The sequence below is a fragment of the Hirundo rustica genome, chromosome 6, assembly GCF_015227805.2.
Source record: "Hirundo rustica isolate bHirRus1 chromosome 6, bHirRus1.pri.v3, whole genome shotgun sequence".
Classification (NCBI taxonomy): Eukaryota; Metazoa; Chordata; class Aves; order Passeriformes; family Hirundinidae; genus Hirundo; species Hirundo rustica.
In genome coordinates this window covers 20,390,301-20,404,149 of record NC_053455.1, presented here as the reverse complement: position 1 = coordinate 20,404,149, position 13,849 = coordinate 20,390,301, and the positions used below count along the sequence as shown (strand labels likewise).

Genomic DNA, 13,849 nt, shown 5'->3' with positions numbered 1-13,849 from the left:
CTCCCTGATACAAAGTAGAAATACATTTAAATAGTAATGCTCCTCACATATTAATCAGCAGAAGTCACCACTTACTGAGGAAGCTGTCAACATGAATAGAAGAAGGTCCAAGTTAACAAAGCAATTCTGAATTATAGTGGTAAGTCCACAGCTATTTAATCAGTAATTGGATGCATACAGAAGAGAAAGTTGAGACAAGAATGAACAGAACACTAATTTCTTTTTTTTTTTTTTTGTTTGGTCTACAAGCATTACCCTTTTCTTACAACATTCATTATTAGAATTTTAATGATTTGTTGAGCTTAAGTTTAATACTATTTTTATAGTGATCCAAACCATCAGAAAGCAGAAGGAAAAACAGAGCAGGACAAGGAATGCCAATTTTTCCCCACTTTGTTTTTGAAGCAGAATGAGAACCAGAGTGTAAGAAACACCTGAAAAAGGGCAATTACCTTGTATCATTTTCTCAGTTTTCTTCCTGGGCAGTTGCCAGGTATAAACTATGGCTAGAGAACTGCAGAATCATCTTGCATTAAGTCAATGTTTTGATGACACCCACTCTTCAGAAATAAATCTTACACAATTTTCACTGCATTCAAAGGAACGCAGGCATAAATTTGTTTTTCTAAATACCCTGAATTTACTATCTTCTATCACTGCACAGTTTGATGCTGAGTCCAATAAAGCTCAAAATCTCAGGGCAGCTCATTCAAGTTCTCTTTGAGTTAAGCTCAAGTAGCCAGCCATATCATCCTGTGGGGGTGAATGAGGTATACTTACACTTTCTTCTGAGCCTTTTTACTGCTTTCATTAAGGATTTTCATTCCAATCTGATAAACATCCTCAGCCTCTTGCATCTGCTTTCTCTTATTAGACTGCTCTTCAGCTAAAAGAAAAAAAGTGTACATAAAGAGCTCCAATTATACACTCAAGACTATCCTCTCAAAATTCCTACTGGTCCTAACGGGTAAGTACATCCAGAAACATGTTTTTGAAGACCAATAAACAAACTGATTACAAAAAGCTGTCTAATGGATGTGTTTGATATATTAATAGATGATTTCTTCTTGTGTGATATCTCTCATGTACCAGTTTGCTGACAAAATGGTTTTTTTTATCCACTGCTCAAAAGCAAGCTGTGCAGGTTCCTCCTTCAGAAGGTCACTTCCTAGAGAAGGGTTGCCTCTGTGCAACAAATCAATATGTATAATGGGCAGCACTGTCAAACCCCTATCCTCCTACAGCCTCAAAATCAGTTTTAGAGATGCCTTCACTGCAAGACTTCCAAATTGGGTCTGGGAACTGGCATTTTCTAAAACTTCTTCCATCATGAAAACTTTGCCTAAATAACTGCTCATTTATGGTGGTATGAAGTGGCCAGGGACTTCTACGTCCTGAAATAAAGACTATTAAGTGGATTGAAAACACTTGCCTAAAAAAGCATTCCATGAACAGGAACAAGACAAAAGGTTAAAAGGTTGCTTACATTCACAGAAGCCCCACTTTTGATCTTTCTTGTAATCATAGGTTGTTGCACACCAAAGTCTGCCATCTTCCCTCCCATCAGCAGTGCACTCTGCATATTCCTTCTCCATAAACAAAAAAGGAAAGTGGCAAGGTTCCCCATCTGCAGTGCCTCCAATAGCTGTCAAAACTGAAAATACACACCCAGCAATTATTCCTTTATTCCCAAATTAAAATCATCTATCACATACAGAAAAGTGCTCCTATGTTGGTTTTAATTTTTATGAACTAAAATTAATCAAGTTTTCAGTAAGATTTCTAATTTATAAAAGCTTGAAAGTGCAGTTTTTCTAAATAGCACTTGAAAAATGTAATTCTTAGTTTTAATTATGAAATGAAGCAGAAGGTATGTGGTTTCTTATATTCTTAGTTCTAAGCAAAGAAAATATTGTTTTGATTGGAGAAGGCAAATCTCAGTTACATTTCTACTGCCTACCAAAATAGTATTTTCTTTCACTTTCTCTTCTCTGTAAAAAACCTTGTAAGGCACGCTTGAAGTGCATTCCAGAGCACATCCATTTTAGCCCCAGGGATAGACACAATCACAACAGAACACTACACATCACAAAGTGCTGTACTGAAAGTACTGGAGTATCAGCATGGAGTACACTGGAACATACAACTATATGGAAAGACTTAAGTGAAATCACCACGATGGAGATGAAAGGATTCTCATCACTATGAGCTTGGTAATTCTCTACTCTTGAAAATACTTAAGATTAAAATATTTATTTTATTTTGCCAATATATTTAGTTGCATTGAAAATGGCTTTGAAAAGCACAATTTATCACTTCTCATGCACTAAAACTTCAAAGATCACTGACTCCAATATCACAGTATTTTAAAATAAATTTTCTATGAAGAATAAGAATTCTCTAGGTTTTGAACATGGAATTATTTCAACTAGACTTTTACAGAAGTTTTCCTCTTCCACTAAGTTAAATCCAACTGTTGGGTAAAGCTTCATTTGAAAACATTCACAAAATCATGCAATTGACAATGTCAGCTATAAAGTTTTTTCAAGTTAACTTCATAATTTTTGTAGTTACAGAGAAAATTAGTTCTTTTTTTGAGGGTCTATAATTGAAAGGCCTAAAGACTATACTAATTTAAATATTTCATGCTGATTTTTTGAAGCAAAACAAAGTCTTCAGGTATTGCTGGACCTGTTCAAACTACTCTTCATAATTGGATGTCTTGACACAGGTCCCACCACATCACTCCAACTTAATTATATCACAAGAGAAACACTGTAATTTTCAGTAACTGCACTCAAAAATAACGTAATAAGATGCCATTAGCCTAGAATAATTTCAGATATTTGTTAACTGCAAAGTAATATACAAACTCATGCTAAGGGTTCATGTAACTACAACTTATGGGACCTCTTATCACTGGCATTTGAAAAGCTCCAAGTCCAGGATACCAGCACCACTCAAGAACTCATGGTTCTACTTGTATAATTTTGTACCTTGTCTCCTGTGTGGAAAGCAGTTTTACACAGTGCTCTGCATGAGATGTAGCTGTACACCAAAGTTATGGAACTACTGTGCCCCAATGCTCCTCTTTGCATTTTTTTAATTCCAAATTCAACTATAATGCTGCTTTTGCTCCCAGATAATAACTAATTAACTAACTAAAGACTAATCCCATGAGCAACACAGCAATGCAATCACAGGTTAAAATGCTCACGACAGTTATTTATATACTTCGACATTGATAAATACTAAGCAAGGCAAACAATTTACCCAGAGGATAAATTAGCTTCTGTCAAACCAAACGCTCCAGAAGCAATTTACCTCTTTACTATCTCAGAATAAAATATGTAGTATTTAATTATATTTTTTCCTATTTTACTTATATCTTGTTTCATACCTTATGCTGCAGGAAACCCAAATACAGATTACTTGTAAGTATTGGCAAAATTACTGTAAGATTCTTACAAACAGGAAAATAAACGCAACAGGAATTGACAGCTACGTATAAATTTGTGAGCAATTTCCAGCAAAAACTGTTAGTATGGAACTTTAATGTTATAAAACCCTAGAACACAAATTAACAATAAAGAAAAAAATATTTTCTTTACACACAATCTCCTTACTCATCAGAAGAGAGTAGGACAACTTTCTTAGAAAGTTAAAACCTTTACTAGCACTAATTCTAAAATACTGATTTTTTTGTTCCATATCCTACAAAATATATATGGAAATTTGCAGAATATACTTCTGTTCCACAGAGTAGGTAACTGTTCGTAGAAAAGCTTTTGTCCCTTAATGCAGTCCTGTCACCAGTAGCTCACGTGGAGGTATAGCATCTGTACTTGAGACAGAGGCTCAGTTAAAGCATTTGTAAAGCTGACCTTTAGCACTCTTTTCCATTAACAAAAACCACGTACTTTCTTTTAGAATTGCTTTTTTAAATGAAAAATCCCTTCATTCACACTGCTTATCTAATTCACAAGATGTTCCAAGAACTGTGCAAGACTTAAACTTATGGGTTTTGAAAGTAACTTGCAATGTTGATACGTATAGTTAAAAACCTTAGTTCCTGAGGAGCCAGTCAGCTGGATATATTTTTGTAGGATATTAAAAGTATCTCAAAGTTTACTTTTGAAATAGACTGCACTGACTAAACATGGTGCTTAGATCACTGTTTTATGGCAGAAAGATATTTAGTGGATTTTATATACTTTTTTCCTGTACAACACAGCATCAAAAGCAACAGTTAAGCCCATTACTGAGTTTTCACAAACTGGTTTTAGTTCTGCTCTAATAAGGAAACAGCTTAGAAACAGTCATTACATGACAGAGCTCATTTAATAATGCCTGCTTTCTTTTGACATTTCAATATGAGTTGAGAAGACAAATATCATTAGTACCACATAACTATATTTTTCAGTAATACTGAAGATTTATTTTTTATGAACAAAAAAATCTGCTGCATAGGTTAAGATACTCAACTGTGCCATCTAGTTATCATCGACTACTAGCTGCAAATCAAAAAACCATAAAATGATGTAGTAAAAAAGCCATATTAGAATTTCCTGGGAATTTAGGCCCAAGACATAAGGTTTTACCTGTATTTAAAAATTTCATTACATTTACATGGAATTTAGATGCTGCCCTGAGGCTCTCAATGCTGTTCTTTACATTACTATTTGTTCCTTTTCTGTCAATTGACTCACCAGGCAAACAGGGGATTAAAAGAGACTGATGTCAATTTCTCTTTGTATTTGCTGGTGTACATAAACAGTGCACAGGATCTGTAATTGACTCTATCTGAAGAAATCAGAGCCTTCTCTATTTGATAGTTAAAGCTTTCCAGCAAGATGGAAACAATAAGAAAAATTGAAAATTCTTTCAAACCCATCTGAAAATAACTACTTATTTCAATCAGAATACACTTCAAGACATGTTGATGCTACTTTCTAATAAAAAAGGCAGCAATCACCATTCCACTGCAGAAAGGTTAGGACACAAGCTATTTCATATGTTCAAAATTACTGTTTGTGTTTACCCACATGCCGGAGTTACTCAGATGCATCTATGTTGCCACTTGCTCAAAACTCTGTGAGCAGTTACCTGGACTCTGTACTTCTGCTTCTTCCAAATCCTTATTTAATAGATTTGACATTTCTATAGAGTTCAACTCTTCCAGTGAATTCTCTTTTTCCTCTTCTTGACTGTGAAAGTTCTCTTCATTCTCTGGTTGAGAGTCTGATTTCCCAGATTCAAGGAAGATCTGACCTGCTACCACTCGAGTTCCTGTGGAATGATCCTTTACCTGGTCCTCTGGAGATAAAGTCTGAAGGAAAGCAGCCACATAATTTAGAAGACTGAAACTGAGAAGCAGCAGCTGGCTTAAAGTCCATTTAAAAACTTCTTAAAAACATATATGGTTAATTAACTTAAACAGTAGAATCAAAAGTAAGCTCAGCTACGTATCAGTTTTCATTGCCTTTATCCCTTTCAGGTCTTTGACAAAAAAATGTTTTAAACTTGTAGCACAGTATTAATTTCTCTGATGCACAGAAAAATTTAATGAGATGGCAAGAGCTACAGAAAAGCTTAAAACCTAAAATCAAATTATTGTTTTGAATTTCAGACCTTTGCTCTCACTTCACAGGTAAAACAGAATGACTAGAAACTTATCTCCTCACCTTTGACTCCAGTGATTCATCTTGATTTCCTTCTTCATCTAGAAGAGACATTTTAAGTCAGTAAAATGCTTTTCCATGAGTAACTATCTCAAAAATAAAACCTTCAGTTACAATATTGTACCGTGGTTCTGAAATATTCTAATGTACTAAGTTGATTAATACACTTCAGAAAAACCTTATTACTGTGATGAGGAGAAATCAAATGTTCCACAGGTGATCCTCTTCCTTAAATTACACCAACACAACTGTGTGAAAAAAGTGGTTTTTTTCTAAACCCAAATCAGTCTGAACTGATTGAATCCAGTTAAGATACTTAAGAAGGTTTGCATCAAGTGAAAAAGGCCTATGGAACATAAGGTTTTTAGTCACGAAATTAGCCTTAGTATGAACAGCATCAGTAGTGACCAAGAAGTTGTATTCACAACCCCATAATTGTAATTAAACATTGTCCTTTATAAAATGCCAATTCATTCTGCCTCATCACCATATTTAAACCTTCACATAGAAGCTTCTCTTCAAAACTCTGCAGAATCAGTTTGTTTTTAAGATACTCTTCAAGAGATGCAAGTCTTGTTTAACTGTCATCTTTCTTGTCTAAAAGCTATAGGATTTTTGATTAGAAAGCCCAGGAGAAAAAATTGTAAAGAAAGGCTGTTAGGCAGACACCTAAAGGAATACAGGTGAAAAAGTGAAGATAATCATAAAAGTTTATTTATGACAGACAGCTTTACCACTGTTTTTCAGAATTATTTCTGCAACAATTGTTTCATTCCTTTGGGCTACTTGTTAGGCTTCAAACAGCTTGGTCTGTGCTATCATTTTGATGGGAAGCCTCTAAAATTAACATCACTGAGATATGACTGTTCAGAGTCATCAGTATCTGATACCACCTCATTTCAGCAAACAACCCCCCCTACATTTGAAAGAAGATGCTAGAGGCCTCTCTCTCTGGTACAACACTCACTTACATTGAAATAAAAGCTCAAAACATAATCAGACCACTTAGCAAAGCTGCCACTAACTCCTCCTATGTTTAGAAATCCTGCTTTCTGAGGCTCTGGGGTGCACAATGCCCTGTAGCAGTGGCAAAGCAATGATGGGCTGGAGACCTGTGCTGTGACTGGAAAAGGTGCCTAAACTGATAGGAGTTAATGCCCGGTACATGAGTTACATTTAGTATATTACAGTTAGCCAAGAAAAGCTACCTGCACAAACACTTCCAACAGTTTACAGAACTCAGCTGACTCCTGTAAGCACTTTGAAAACTGTGCAAGTTTTGTTTGCTTTCTCATGAAGTCAAGTGACTTACCAGAGATAAACCATTTCTGAAGTGACAAATTCCAAACATGACATTTCCTCAGGTCATGATTTGAAGCCTACTACTATAACCCTTGCAGTGAAAGGGTTAATCTTGGAAACCCCTTTCTGGAATCTAGATTCCATATTGTTACTTGAAATACAATCTTTGACTGGAACAAGTAAAAAGATGAGGGAGAACTCAACTTTAAGCTGTAACAGCATAATAGAAATGAAGAAAAAATGTGAAGACTTGTAAGTGAAGCTATGAAACTGTGGTAATGAGATGACTGGGTACAACTGAGACATACAAATAACAGCCTGTTGAGCATGGTAAAGAGGATGCAAAGCTCAAAGGGTTTGACTGCCAGCAGAAATGGAATTAAAAAGGGTATATAACAGTTGATGTGGGTAAGCAGCTGTACTCTATAGGTCTGAAAATGAAAATGTGCAGAGCACTTCAGAAAAACTTGTGGAGACAGCAAAGAGCACTCCAGATGAAACAGCCCCTGCAAGGAGCAACCAAGGCAGCCTAAGAACAAACAACAACTTGGAAAATAAAACCATTACGAGGCATAAGGAAAAAACAAGGCTAGCTGCATTTTTGGCAGAGACCTCAGGGCTTAGCAGCTTGAGGAATCTAACAGATAAGGGTGACTGTGGTAAGTCATAAGAAGTTCTAACTCTGAACTTTGACACTCCAGATCATTATATGACAATTGGTCTTTAAATTCAGTAAAAGTACACATACATTTAGGGTATTTGCTGGTGTTTCTATTTTGAAATGATGAAAGAAGTTGTCATTTACCATGTTTCCCACATATTACATTCTATTATCCTAAGTAATTCTGACCTAAGACCAAATGCCACCTTCAGACTTCAGAGCTTGTCAAGACATCCAGACATTTCTGGAGAGAAGGAAAACTAAGACACGGTAACCTACCCAGTAGCTTGTATGCTCCTCCTAATACACACAAAGCACTTATAAAGCACCTGTTATTGCAGCAGAAAATACTTTTTTTTTCTCTTTTCTTTTTTTTTTTTTTACAGGTATACCAGCTGGGGTGATTGTTTTTGTCTGTGCAAAACCAGCTCATATACCTGACAGCACTAGAGCTTCCTAACATTTTGGAAAAGGCTTCACTAACTCATTTCAATCTGTGGTGACAGGTTCACTTTAGGTCAAAAGACCACATAAGAACAAATATAAAAAGGTTATACTGTCTATGTACACATATGAAAGGACAATTTTATTGTAACTGCATATGCATAGCAAAAGGTTTACTAAATTGAAAGGCAAGAAACACCTGAGCAACCTAAGGCAGAGCTGAGTGTTTGCTCTTCTTCCTTGAAAGTAAATAAACCTATTTCCTTTCTATTGCATCATTTAAATTTTCCCTGAAGAAACCAGCTTTGTTACTGAGAAGTTGTACTTGAACAATAGTTTTTAAACAGTGGCTCCAAAAGGCACTAAAGCAAACCAAAATATTAATTTAACTTTTCTTAGCTTTGACACTTCTTTCTAAGGTAGGCAGATGAGGTTGCAGAGATAAATGAACAGAATGACTAAAGGAGGGATCACTTACAGCCTTGTTTCGTGGAACTGCTGACTAATATGCACCCACTACTTATAGAAGTGTTTACTCCTACAAAATAGTTAAAAAAAACTATTCTGAAAGTGTTAATGAAAGGTATATGAAAGGTCACAGAGGACCTAAGAACAGTTTATCAGTCAAGGCTAAGCTACTGAACTAAGCCACAGATGTTAAATTTATGCACCTGCTTCAGAGATTAAAGCTGATAGTTCAGCTTGTTTTTCCATATGTCAATTAAAAAAACTAAGTTTTTTTTATTATTTGGATCTGTTACCAAGGTTGTCTAATTCTAAAAAACCTCCTCTAAAAATGCCAAGTGGAAATTAATCTCACAATTTGTTAAACAAGTTAAGGAGTGCAATGATTTCTTAAAAGGAAGAAGTAGGCAAAAATACTTGTGGCTCAAGTGGGCAGCTGACAATGCTGTACTGAACGCTTAACTTACAAACAGTGCTGCGCTGCAGACATTGCTGGGTGCTCTCACACCCAGCTAGGACTGTAAAGCACTTCACAGAAACAAAATCTTTTTTCAACCATACACTAGTTCATATATAATTAAAATCAGTTTTAAAAAGCACTCATTTTTCCTCAATTAGAAAGGCCAGTGTTCAAGCATGGTATGTAAATACAGCAAAAGCACTCTGGCATCCTATGCTAGTGAAAAAGATCCTCACCATTTTGTGAGAATTACTGTTTTCAAGAGAGCACTAAGGAGAAAGGGGTAGGAAGCAGAAGAGCTACGCAGTGTGATTCAGCAATAACGTCATTAGCTTCAGGGAGTTCAACAGTTCCAAAGTTTTGATGTATTAGAAGAACAGATCAACTGACATCCCATAAAGCTAAAGGGCTGCTACTACCAGACAAGAAATACTACTAGTTTCAATGTTAAAATGGTCACTCACATTCAGGAAGTAGCCAAAAATTCAGGAAGCGAAGCAGTCTCCCACAGTTCTGATGAATCCCTAACTGACTACTGTTTGAGTTCCTTCTAGTTTTTGCCAAGCTCTTCAAGCCTCAAACACTATGACAACAAAGCAACTAGTGGGATTCTGCTGAGAGCAGGGATCTCCCAAGTGGAGTGTGCACACCTCAGGGAGTATATGCCAGCCAACCCACCAGGGCCGCAGGAATAACCTTTCGGACAGTTAATACATAAAACTCTTCTTAACACGGTGGTCATTCAGCCTTTATGTCATTCTTTTCTCATTTGTGTTTTTGTGCAAGTTTAATGAGGTACATAATGTTAGGACAAGAGTACCTCAATGTTTAACTTACCAAAAATACATGTAAAATGCATGCTCAAAAATCTTTCTATGGAGAGGGGTGGATGAACAGAAATGGTTTGGCAGTGACTTTAGATGCTTTAGAGCATCCGTGAGAGATTTTCTGTAGTATTTTTGGCAATTTCTCTCAATGCTTTTGTGCAAGTGACTAGATAGACACTGAAAGAGAATGCAAACTCTGTTTATCCAATTCCTGCAGGAAAAAAAAGGAAATCTTAAGAAAAAAAATTACCTCAGACTGCTTCTCATCAATTTTGTGCTGAATATATCAGCACAGAAACCAGACCCAATAGCACAGATAATATTCCCATTACATGAAGCTTTAAAACATGCAGTGAGTTAAGTAAAATCCTTAAGTGGCACCTATTCAGCAAGAATAGTTCCAAAGTATCCTTGGCAGAAAGTAAATTGTTACCAGCTACAATCTGTGCAAAATATTAATTTTAGTTCAACTACAAGACTGAGATATAGGTCAATCCTCACCCTGAATAAAAATCTTTCTTCCAGTGTCCTTGCATTCGCTGGCTAAGTAGTTACAGAACTTTCCAGCAGTTCCTCAGTAGGAACTGAGATTCCCAACCAGGCAACAAGGCAAATAGTTTAGGGAATATTTTTCTATCAGGTAAGTAAAAACAGAAAGGTCAGGAAAAGCCACTGATTTCTGTCTTATGGAAGAATAGGTATTGAAGTTCCCCTACAGGTATATGAGTGTGCCCATTGTCCCACCAACAGGGACAGTATAAAAACATCTGCCTATCGCTGAAGTTAGCCATGGAACACACAGGAGAGTCAGAGGAAGCATCACTTCCTCTCCTCAGGCAGAATGAGAACAGTTCTACCTCTCAGCCTGTGAACAAGAAGAAACAATCCCAGGAATCAAATAACACCAGCAATCACAAAAAAAAAAACCCCCAAACCCACCAAACTAACAAACCCCCCCCTCCCCAAAACAAAACAAACAAACAAAAAAACCAAACACAAAAAACCCCCAAACAACAACAAAAAAACTCACAAAAACCAACCAAACAAACAAAACACACACACAAAAAAAAAAACCAAAAAACCCCCACCACCCAAAACCAACCAAACAAAAAAAACTCACCAAAAACAACCTCAAAAAACCCCCCAAAACAACAACAAACCAAGATTTTTTTTTTCCATGTTCTTGATGAATGATCAGTGGGAGGAGGCCATCACTGCTGTGATGACCAGAAGACAGCTAGTTTTGACTGGAAAACATGCACATGCTTAGCATTTTTTAGCTGCTGTTGCCAATGCTTCTTAATACTTTTCCCCAGTCACAATTTTAAATGCTTTCACAATCTGCAGCAATATCATATGTTTAAAAAAATATAGTGACCTTTTCCTTAGGCCTGAATTTTCCTGCATTCAACTGAAGTTTTCAATAAATTGATTTAATCAAAGTTTATGATGATAAAGTTATATTTAAAATACTCACTACTAAAAAAAGTCCTGATTAAAAACTCTTCCTAAAGTTAGGAAATGTAATACTTAGACCATTTTTACTCATTCCTCTTAGAACCCCTCCCACAATACTCACAACCCAGATGACTCCAGACCAGAAACAATTAAATATTCAAGGAAGCATTTAATACACATTCCCAGGGTTTATTCCAGTGTCTACTGCAGAAAGTCATACTGTTACTGTGGGAAATCAAAGCATGAAGTGAGGACAACTTTCAGAATGGTGCTTCTCAAAAACTGGAGCAAGAAATGTATTCCTCTCATATGTTTCTGCCAAAAGATGGACTCCAAACACCCTATCCTAATTAATTGTGGATATCAATCAACAGTTTGATCTTACAGTAGCAATTTAAGTTTGCAAACAGCTCCTAAGCTGACATTCATGTACTGTACTTTTTTTGGCTTATCAATTGCATTAGATTGAATCTAAACATTTTGCTTATACAAGCTGAATTAAACTATCAGAACTTCATGCTGGTAAACAACTTTGTGACAGTGGACAAACAGTCAAGACAGAAGAGCTGCATGGTAGTACAGCCACTGATGGACATTTGACAAGCCTTTACCACCTAATTTCCACAGATACAACAGATGGTTCATCTGACATTCACAGCCTCATCTCACCTTAGCTTTTTTCTTCATTTACAGTATAAATGAGAGCACACAGGTCAAAAATTTGGCTACATCTCTCTGGTTTCACAGAACTTGTGTGTATCCTTTCCTTAGCTTCAAAAAAAAAAAGTGCCCTGCTGGCTTACAAAGTGACCTACAAAGCCCATATAATCCGCATTACAGTAATATTACTTTAAATTTCAGCTTCCTACTGCATACAGAAAAATGAACTCCAAACTACTGAACTTACCTCTAGAGAAAAGGTTAATTTACTTTCCTTAAATAGTGTAAAAGCAAATCCCCAGTAGCACCACATATGGCTGTCTTTAAGGTAGTGGCTTCTGGCTTTATAAATAAATGCACTACACAATCCCCCCCACCAGCCCATGGTGGAAAGCAGGGTGTGGGAGGTAGAAACCCCAAGAAAGGAAGTAGGTGACAACACGTAAGAATCAGACAAAACCCGAGCTGCGGAACAACAAAATAGGGATGGGGAAAAAAGTATTATGGGGATATAAAACAGGACGCATAAATGTTCTCTACATAACGAGGTGAGAAAACCGTTCTGATAAGGCTGAAATCAGCATTATCAGCGTCTCGGAGAGAAAACGCGTTCTAGAGAGAAAAAAACGCCTCACTTCGATTTTAAGCAGTGCAAGCACTACAAAGCGGGCTCCTAACGAGCTGTTTAAAGGCAGGCACCGCACTGAGCAATGCGTCTACCCTACCAGGCCTACGGAGCAGCGCCGGCATAGCAAAGCTCAAGCCAGCCCGGTCCCGCCACCCGCGGCCACGCAGCTGACAGCAGCCCCGCTCCCCGCCTCCCTGCAGCTCCACTCCGCCGCCTCAGCGCCCCGGCCAGGTCGGCGCTGCCTCCACACACCCCAAAGCCCCAGCGAGAGCACCGGGTCACCTCCCCCGCTGCCGCCGCCTGCGCGCCCCGGTGCGGGCGTCATGACCCGCACAGATACCTGTGCGCCCCCCTCCGCCCCCTCCCCGGCAGGCCCCGGGGGGCAATGCCGCCGCAGCGCTCGGGCCCAGAGGGGCGTAGGGAGGCGGAGCCGCGGTACTTACCGGCAGCGGGAAGCGCTCGGACCGCGGGCAGCGCTCCGGTCGAGAGCGCGGCCAAGCACAGCACCAGGGCCACCCAGCGCCCCCGCCGCCCCATCCCGCTGGGCTCTGAGGGGCCGCGCCGAGCGCCCCCGACTCCGGCTCTCTCGCCCCGCCCACCGCACCGCCGTCACCAATCAGCTGCCGCGCTGACGGCCGACTACGGGCCGCTGGCAGCAGCACACGCAACCCCGGGGAACGGCCGGCTCTACATGGCCCGCTCCGATTGGCTCTGCGGAGGCTCGGCTCGCTCGTCACGCCCTCCCGTTAGCAAATAGCGCCGCACGTGTCTCAGCGAAGGCCGCTGCGCAGCGGATCCTTCCGAAACGGCCCCTTCCATTGGCTCGTGCGCCCTTCCTACAGCACCCACAGTTCCCTGCGAGGGCCGCGGCGCCGCCTGGGAGCGTGCGCTCCCAGAGGGCCGCCGGGGGCCAGGGACTACGGCCCCCACAACTCCCCGCGCCGAACGGCTCAGGGCGCGAGCGCGGAGTCACCTCCCGCAGTCCCGCCCATTCTAGACCGCAGAATTACGAGGGTTGGGATACACTTTGTTGACTAGGAGTGTGCAAGCGGCAGTAAATTAAGTGTATGCCTAAACCTGCACAGGTGGAGTACGCGAAACATAACGAGTTTAGTGCAACTTTATCTTCAGAAAGGCATCAGATCTAGAAATGGGTGTAGCGCTGTGGGACGCGACTCTTCGGTTCTCATAGGAATTGCATCTTTCTGTGGGTCAGTTAAAAAGCATAGGACGAAGGGAACTAGCAACCCAGCCTTTAAAGGA

General features: G+C 39.1%; 1 protein-coding gene across 1 annotated transcript in view; it reads right to left on the bottom strand.

Annotated features, from left to right (window-relative positions):
- The window catches only part of SEL1L (SEL1L adaptor subunit of SYVN1 ubiquitin ligase), a 37,054-nt gene extending 23,897 nt beyond the window's left edge, over positions 1-13,157 (bottom strand). The window contains exons 1-5 of the mRNA XM_040067066.2: positions 13,030-13,157; positions 5,685-5,722; positions 5,107-5,329; positions 1,487-1,654; positions 781-886 (exon numbers count right to left, since the gene is read on the bottom strand). Of these exons, the coding sequence (XP_039923000.1) occupies positions 781-886; positions 1,487-1,654; positions 5,107-5,329; positions 5,685-5,722; positions 13,030-13,123 (629 nt within the window). The 5' untranslated portion in view covers positions 13,124-13,157. The remainder of the gene's footprint in view (positions 1-780; positions 887-1,486; positions 1,655-5,106; positions 5,330-5,684; positions 5,723-13,029) is intronic.
- Between the last annotated feature and the right edge of the window lie 692 nt (positions 13,158-13,849).